Source organism: Rattus norvegicus, chromosome 15, assembly GCF_021556685.1.
Source record: "Rattus norvegicus strain SHRSP/BbbUtx chromosome 15, alternate assembly SHRSP_T2T, whole genome shotgun sequence".
NCBI lineage: Eukaryota > Metazoa > Chordata > Mammalia > Rodentia > Muridae > Rattus > Rattus norvegicus.
The window spans coordinates 33,438,516-33,447,645 of NC_141548.1; the positions used below are offsets into that span (position 1 = coordinate 33,438,516).

The window sequence follows — 9,130 nt, forward strand, 5'->3', positions numbered from 1 at the left end:
TCTTGGTCATATACCCAAAAGATGCCCCAATATATAAAAAAGACACGTGCTCCACTATGTTCATCGCAGCCTTATTTATAATAGCCAGAAGCTGGAAAGAACCCAGATGCCCTTCAACAGAGGAATGGATACAGAAAATGTGGTACATCTACACAATGGAATATTACTCAGCTATCAAAAACAATGACTTTATGAAATTCGTAGGCAAATGGTTAGAACTGGAAAATATCATCCTGAGTGAGCTAACCCTATCACAGAAAGACATACATGGTATGCACTCATTGATAAGTGGCTATTAGCCAAAATGCTTGAATTACCCTAGATGCCTAGAACAAATGAAACTCAAGACGGATGATCAAAATGTGAATGCTTCACTCCTTCTTTAAAAGGGGAACAAGAATACCCTTGGCAGGGAATAGAGAGGCAAAGATTAAAACAGAGACTGAAGAAACACCCATTCAGAGCCTGCCCCACATGTGGCCCATACATATACAGCCACCCAATTAGACTAGATGGATGAAGCAAAGAAGTGTAGAGTGACAGGTGCCGGATGTAGATCTCTCCTGAGAGACACAGCCAGAATACAGCAAATACAGAGGCGAATGCCAGCAGCAAACCACTGAACTGAGAATAGTACCCCTGTTGAAGGAATCAGAGGAAGAACTGGAAGAGCTTGAAGGGGCTCGAGACTCCATATGTACAACAATGCCAAGCAACCAGAGCTTCCAGGGACTAAGCCACTACCTAAAGACTATACATGGACTGGCCCTGGACTCTGACCTCATAGGTAGCAATGAGTATCCTAGTAAGAGCCCAGTGGAAGGGGAAGCCCTTGGTCCTGCTAAGACTGAACCCCCAGTGAACTAGTCTGTTGGGGGAGGGCGGCAATTGGGGGAGCATGGGGACGGGAACACCCATAATGAAGGGGAGGGGGGAGGGGGATGTTTGCCCGGAAACTGGGAAAGGGAATAACACTGGAAATGTACATAAGAAATACTCAAGTTAATAAAAAAAAACCTGAAAAAAAGAAATTTCATGCAGGAGTATATTATTTATAGCACTATCATGCCTCTCTTTTCCCATCACACTCCTTTCATGTTGTATTTTCATTGCCTTGTGGGGAAGACCACATGGCGGAGGTATGAATGGAGGCCTTCAGCTCTAAGCCCATGGCATGGGGGACTAGTTTGTGGGACACAGCTGAGATCCGCACCTATTGACTCTTCAGAATCTTACCTTTCAAAGGAGAACTAAATACCCATAATAACAGGAAAAGGTTTGTCAGTCCTTAGAGACACTGAAACTGCTGGATAAGAAAGGGGGATGGCAGGCAGAGAATTAGAAGGAGGAGAGTAGAATGAACTTGGTGAGTATCTTCAACTTTCATTAGGAATGCAACATGGACAATGGGAGAGTCCTCTCCTGAGTCACCCAAAAGCCAGAGGCAGGAGTGGGACTCACAGGGATGTACCCTGCTCACACATGGGCAGGCTCCATAGCAGCTGCCTCCTTGCTGAGAGATGGCTTAGGAACATGATATGGTCCCCAATGAGGGCCCCGTTTTAAAAGAGCACACAGTTGTGGTAAGGTCTCTTAAGTCTGGGATGCTTCTCATATGATTGTGTCATGCTATCTGTCATTTGTCTGATTGTCTATCAGTTCTCGGTATCAGTCCATGCTTACCAGACAGTTTCACCGTCTTAGCCTACAATCTATTCATGGTTTCCTCATATATGGGAGGGGCTTGAGGAGCTACACTAGCACAGTCAGTCCTTTTCCCAGGCCTCCGTGGAGCTCATTTAGCGAACCACTGCTGCCCATGTAAAGCTGCCCAGGTCCTGAACCAGTGTGACAGGGTCAGAGGCCCCGACCTCAGTGAATAGGCTGTTATCCCTCCTGTGGCATAGTTTAGGGTGTGTACCGCCTCAATGGAGGGCCACTTGGGACTCCTCTATTAGCTAGTCAGGATCAGAAATCGAAGATTTCCCAGATAGGTTTTTCAATGTTTTGGGATTCTGTTTCAAGCCCTTGTTCTCTTCCCTCATTCATTTGAATTTGGAGACGTAAAGTGGTATGACCTTCATCACCGTATGGATTAGACCACAGGGAGGGCTGATAAACTGAGGTTTCAACTCTACACTTCCAGAACAGAGGTCAATGCGCTCACTTAGTGTTTCTCATCTGACAACCCATACCTGAGTGGGAACAGAGAAGAACAGGGATAAAATAGGTCTGGATAGAGGTGATAAGAAGCTTTTTACTAAGACTTCTCTTTTTTCCTGTCAACACGGAGACTCTGGGGGGGATCTTTTGGTGTTTTTGTGGTTTGGTTTCATTTTTTTTAATTCTGTAATCTGTTTTTACAGTCCAGTCTTCATCCCCCTCCCGGTCCTCCCAGCGAACACTCCATGCCATACCTTCTCTCCTGCAACTTCCTCCTCCAAGATGTCTCCAACCCCCACCTCCACCCTACCAGATTTCCCCATTCTCCGAGGCCTCAAATCTCTCCAGGGTTAGGTGCATCTTCTCTCTCTGAGGCCAAAACAAGCAGTCCTCTGCTCTATATGTGTTGAGGGCCTCATATCAGCTCGTGTATGCTGCCTGGTTGGTGGTTCTGTGTCTGAGAGGTCTTGGGCATCCAGGTCAGTTGAGACTTCTAGGCCACCCTCCTCATCAGCTTCTTACAGTTTTTCCCTAATTCAACCACAGGGGTCCTCTTGGGGTCCTTTTTTGTGATGGAGTGGTCTAGGATCTTGTCAGTTATAGCTAATATCCTTGGACACCTCCTCAACATTCACCAGAACCTCAAGCTTTAATACTTTGTATTCAGAAATCAACGGAATTTCTTAAACAATCCTCGAATGCCAACGCTGTGTCTGGGCCAGTGTTCTGCATTCTGTGTTACAAATATTTGAGTCTTAATAAAGAAATCTGTTTGCAGGAAAGGGATGACATTGGTTCTTTTCATGGGTGTGGATCTTAAAACAATCTTGTACACCACCTTCTGTTCACCCTTTTATATCTCGTGGTTTCTCTTGTCAGATATTCTCAGAAAGTTACTGTATGATGTCTGTTCACTAACCCCATCATAAAAGCACATATCAAGGCTAGTCATGTCAGTCCTGGAAAGTCTTGCCTTTGTCTGGGATGCCCTCTTTCTTTCTAAATTCTTCTTCATATTTAACCAGTTACTAAGGGTGAGGAAGATGAAAAGGTCTTGCCTCCCACTCTCTTCCTTCCTCTAAGGACGGTCTATGATCTACGGAAATCCACTGTTCTCTGATACCTCCCCCCAGGTTGCCTGGTCCAGCTCCAGCAAGTCCTCTCTACCTCATCTTAGAACTGTAGCCAACTCTCTTCACCTTGCCCAAAGGCAGTCAGGAGATGACACAGGATAGTCCCAGTATGTACATCAGAAACTTCAGAAGGGGACTAAATTGTTGAATGCCCAGACCAGTATGTAGACTCATTTCTCTGCAGCAGGGCCAGGTCAGCACCTCTCATATAATATTTCTTGGCTCAGATCCCTGGTGTGAGTTTAGAGTCACAAGACATAAATCTGAAACCAAAAGTCCTTGTGCCAACAACAACAACAACAACAACAACCACAAGAACACACCTCATAGAGAGTAGTACGGGGTTTAGATATGTTATTTTTAAAGGAGACAATTAGCCTGATCACAGACTCGAGACACAGAGGCATCCTCCAGCAATATCCTGAGCAGGAGAGGAGACTTGCCCTCTGCCTCGTGCGGAAGGCCTCAACAGGCTCTTCTGCCCTTCTCAGTGTCCAGCATTTCTGTGGGGAATGTGGTCGTGCTCACCATCAACTGACAATAGTGTGTTTCCTGTGCCTTCACCACACAGATGTGGCAAGAGCCCGTATCTTAAATATCACACAGGAAATAAGAGGTCTCTGGCTCTGCACCTCTTTCCTCACCTGATGGTTTAAAAGTTGTGAGAAGTAACGAAGTGACCAGTTGAGACCTGGTCAGACCCTGAAGAGGATGTTCCTGTTCCTGTTCTTCCTGGTGGCCGTCCTACCAGTCAACACTGAAGGAGGTAAGCAGCCATCTGCACCCCTAGAGGTTTGGCATGCGCTCCCAGCACTGACACTTGCGTGGTGCTCAGTCGGGCTGTATCTAAGATCTACTCCTGACTTGGTTCATCTGAGAAGTTAGCTGAGCCCATGCTCTAGCACTGGATAAATAGGTCCCCAAAAGCACGATGAACTACTTGCAGTGGCACCTGGTGAGTGAGACCTTAGTCACCTAAAAGTGACAGATTATGAAAATATCATAGGACCCCACTGGAAGCTGCAGTTGAAAATGAGGGCTGGAAGCTCCAATTGTACAAAACTAAGAGCAAACAGCTTTACCCAGGGGCTGCCACCTGGATTAAGACTAGAAGAATTCTTCTACTCAGGTTTCCAGGGTCACCCTGCTCTTTTCTCTCTTCTTCTGAACCATACAGGTCCAGCATGACACTTAGCCACAATCTAACAGAGCCAGCAAAGTGTAGCTTCATTTCTTCTCCACAGCTTGATGGAAACAGGCAGACACAGGATCCTCCAACCCATTTCCTCTCCTCTCTATGATCCCTACCCGTCTTCTATGTGCTCCCTTCTTCATCCTGAAGGCTATCTCAGTGCCTTAGGAAGACCAATCTATGCTGAAGTTCAGATACATTAGGAGGCCTCCTTCCAGCCTCTCACTTAGCACACTTGAGAGCTGCTCAGTGGTTATACAACAATCCCATATCTAAGTGGAGTTCTTAGTACATACCATGAATCAGAATAGAGGAAAAGCAGCCAGAGTTTTCTACCTCAACATCATGCTTACTAAGTGAGCAGGACACCAGGTGAATCATGAGACGGGAACAACTGTAGCTGTGTGCAGTGTGTCTACATCTACTGCACAATGTATGCTGAATTTGACCTTAATGTGTACACGAGATTTGATTCGAATCAAGAGAAAGTCTTGGCATTATCATGACTACAGGTTGAAATGGAAAACCAGGGGAAAGTGATGCCATGCATCAGGCTTTGTGCCATCCCTCGCAGCAGCATCCGAGCGCCCTTTCTCATTGTGTGATGGCCCCTACAACAGGATCTTTTTTCCCTCTGTGTCAAGTCCACAGACTCGCCAAGCATGAAATGTCCCTTATCCTAGCCTCCAGGATTGTTGCACAGTTTCAACGAGCACCAAGATTCAGAATAAGCTTTCTTTTTCAGGAGAGATCTTATGGGGTACAGAGTCCAAACCCCACTCCCGGCCCTACATGGCATTCATAAATTTTTATGATAGCAATTCAGACCTCAATCGCTGTGGCGGTTTCCTGGTGGCAAAAGACATTGTAATGACAGCAGCTCACTGTAATGGAAGGTAAGGAGAAGCAAGTGGGTCTTTGATACCTGGGATTGACCAAATAACAACAGATCCTGGCTGTCCCTCAACACGTAGAGCCAAAGGTGAAGATCAACCTGACTTTATCCTATTTGACCTAAAGTGGTTGTGAAACTCAGGACCAGATTGTGTCAGTGAAGAGTCTGAATGGCTGGGTGGTAATGCAACAAGTTCCCCATAAATTCTTGCTATTTGACTCAGGCAAGCTCTGCCTTACTCTGAGCCCTCAGCCTGCATTTTGGGGACTGCTTCATTGCTCCTGCCTTGTACTTAACCCATCTTTTCACAGAAATATAAAAGTAATCTTAGGTGCTCACAATATCAAGAAACGAGAAAACACCCAGGTCATCTCTGTTCTAAAGGCCAAACCTCACGAGAACTTTAATAGTGATTCACTGGTTAATGACATCATGCTCCTGAAGGTACCGTTTTGCTGATCTCTGGTTTACTCCCATAGATCACTAGTGTATCAGTCCCATTTTCTCTTCTTAGTGGCTGATCTATTGCTCCTACGGCAATAGAATGGGGCTACAGTGGGATTGGGGGAGCTTTGAAAATGGGGAAGATATGGGCAACCTCATGACTGGTTTAAGCTTGCTGAGAGTACCAGACCTTACCTGGCGTTCTTCCATCTTTCCGACCAGTTGGAACGCAAAGCTCAACTCAATGGTGTTGTGAAGACTATTGCCCTTCCTAGGAGCCAGGACTGGGTGAAACCTGGGCAGGTGTGCACAGTGGCAGGTTGGGGGACCTTGGCCAATTGTACTTTGTCTAACACACTTCAAGAAGTGAATCTAGAAGTTCAAAAAGGTCAGAAGTGCCAAGGCATGTCCAGAAACTACAATGACTCCATCCAGCTTTGTGTGGGAAACCCCAATGAGAGGAAGGCTACTGCTGGGGTAAGGACATAACCATTTTTAAATGTTTTCCCAGGGACAGAGTGATACCTCAGACACACAGCCAGGCCTTCTCCAGCTGCACAACCATGGGTAGTCTAAAGAACATGCAGGGAACAACATATGGGGATCTGGCATTTTCCCTCAGTCAATCTTTTGTCCTTTTGCCATAGGAAAATAAGAGAACTAAGTCTAGTTGACCTGAAGGAAGGACACAGTCAGGCAGAGACACTCTAGTCAGTGAGTCACAGACTCTCTACTCTGTCCTGTTCAGAACGGAGGTCAATGGGGGCACTAGTGTTTCCCATCTGAAACCCAGGCCTAAGTGGAAACAGAGAAGAACATGGAGAAGATGGCTCTGGAAAGAGGTGATAGGAGGCTATTCAATAAGACTTCCCCTTTTTCTGTCTACAGGGAGACTCAGGGGGTCCATTTGTGTGCAATGGAGTGGCCCAGGGCATTGTCAGTTATCGCTTGTGTACTTGGACACCTCCTCGAGTATTCACCAGAATCTCCAGCTTCATACCGTGGATTCAGAAAACAATGAAACTCCTTCAACAACCCTAGAACACAAAACCTGTGTCTGGGCCAATGTCCAGCATCCTGGGGTATGGCTATCTGAGTCTTAATAAAGAAATCTGTCTGCAGGAAAGAGATGGTGCTGCTGTCTTCCATGAGTGCAGAGCTTAAAACATTTTTATATGCCACCTTCTTCACCCTCTTTTGTGTCATGGTTTCTGTCTTCAGAGACTCTCATAAAGCTTGTGTGTCAAACCTGTGCAATGACCCCATCATAATAGCACATATAAAGGCCAGGACGGTAAGTCCTGGAAAGTCCTTCGTTTGTCTGAGAAGGATGCCTTCTTTCTTTCTAAATTCTTCTTCTCACCTAACAGACTTCTGAGGATGAGAAAGATCAAAAGATTTTGCCTCCCACTCTCTTCATTCCCCCAAGGTCTGTCTATGGTCCTGGGAAATCCACTGTACTTGGAGATTTCCTCCAGGTCGCCTAGTTCAGCTCCAGCAAGGCCTCTCTACCAAGCTGTCACCTCATCTTAGAACTGTAGCCACCTCTCTTCTCCTTGCCCAAAGGGACTCAGGGGATGAAACAGGACAATCCCAGTATGCAAATCAGAAGCTTTAGAAAGGGACCAAATTGTTGAATGCCCACTCCAGTATGCAGACTCATTGCTCTGCAGCAGGGCCAGGCCAGCACATCTCATAATATTTCTTGGCTCAGAGCCCTGGCGTGAGCTTAGCGTCACGAGCAATCCACTGACTAACTAGTGTCTTAGTCACCTTGTGTACCCAGTCATGGAGGCAGCTTGATATCTTTTAAAACACACACAGAAACACATACACACACGCACACACACACACACACACACACACACAATTTTTCACATGTACTCCCTGCATCGTGAACATTCCCAACCCCTCTCGGCTCCCTATCATCTCTGTACACCCTAGGCTTTCCTCACAAATATCTCTCTCATGTTCATGTCTATGTGCTGAGTTTTGTAACCCACTAAGGTTAACAATGACCAGCTGTGTAACTGAGTTTGCATCTTTCCATTGGAGCCTGGTTGGCTCAGCAGAGGACACTCAACTAAACACAGTGACTTCCTCCTCCCCTCCCAGAAACTATCAATAGGCAGTATTCAAGAGATAAGGAGTGGGACTCCTCAAGTCTCTCCCCTTCCTTGACTGGTTGTTGATTGGATTAGTCTTATGTGGCCCAGGACCAGGAACTACAGTTGGCATGAACTGATGAATGTCATGACTGTATCCAGTCTAGAGAATGGAGTTTGAGCCCTTCACCCTGTCTTCCAGCTCTTGCCTACTTCTCATGCTCCCACAGAAAATGGTGACGTGCAGAAGTAAATCCAAAATAAAAGCATCCTCACATTTCTAGGAAAGACCACTGAATCTTTAGCCATAGTAATAAGTAGAAGCTAAAGTCATATTTTTATTCCATTTTTCTTTTGGCAAATGCCTGTGTACTTGTAAAAAAATTAGAGCCATCATTACCTTCTTCCTGTCACGAGACAATTTTTTATTTCTAAAATGTTTGTTTTAGAAATTTCATGCAGGAGTATTATATTTATTTCACTATCATGCTTCCCTTTCCCCCTCACACCCCTTTCATGTTGTATTTTCATTGTCTTGTGGGGAAGACCACATGGTACGGGGATGAATGGAAGCCTTCAGCCCTAAGTGCATGGCATGGGGGACTAGTTTGTGGGACACAGCTCAGATCCACACCTATAGATTCTTCGGAATCTTACCTTTCAAAGGAGAACTAAATACCCCTAATAACAGGAAATGGTGTGTCAGTCCTTATAGACACTGAAACTGCTGGACAAGGAATGGGGAGGGCAGGCAGAGGATTAGAAGGAGGATAGTAGGATGAACTTGATGAGTATCTTCAACTTTCATTAGGAATGCAACATTGACGATGGGAGAGTCCTCTCCTGAGTCACCCAAAAGCCAGAGGCAGGAGTGGACTCACAGCGATGTACCCTGCTCACACATGGGCAGGCTCAATTGCAGCTGCCTCCTTGATGAGAGATGGCTTAGGAACATGATATGGTCCCCAATGAGGGCCCTGTTTAAAAAGAGTGCACAGTTGTGGTAAGGTCTCTTATGCCTAGGATGCTTCTCATATGATTGTGTCATGCTATCTTTCACTTTTCTGATTGACTATCAGTTCTCGGTATCAGTCCAGGCTCACCAGACAGTTTCATCATCTTAGCCTACAATCTATTCATGGTTTCCTCATATCTGGGAGGCGGTTGAGGAGCTACACTAGCACAGTCAGTCCTTTTC

General features: G+C 45.8%; 1 protein-coding gene across 1 annotated transcript; it reads left to right on the top strand.

Moving 5' to 3' along the window:
• The first annotated feature begins 3,986 nt into the window (after nt 1-3,986).
• Nucleotides 3,987-6,950, top strand: Mcpt9 (mast cell protease 9). The gene is made up of 5 exons (NM_019323.2): nt 3,987-4,062; nt 5,234-5,384; nt 5,695-5,827; nt 6,050-6,304; nt 6,716-6,950. Exons 1-5 carry the CDS (start codon nt 4,008-4,010, stop codon nt 6,866-6,868), a joined length of 747 nt encoding a protein of 248 aa, NP_062196.2. The 5' UTR covers nt 3,987-4,007; the 3' UTR covers nt 6,869-6,950.
• Nucleotides 6,951-9,130: the final 2,180 nt, after the last annotated feature.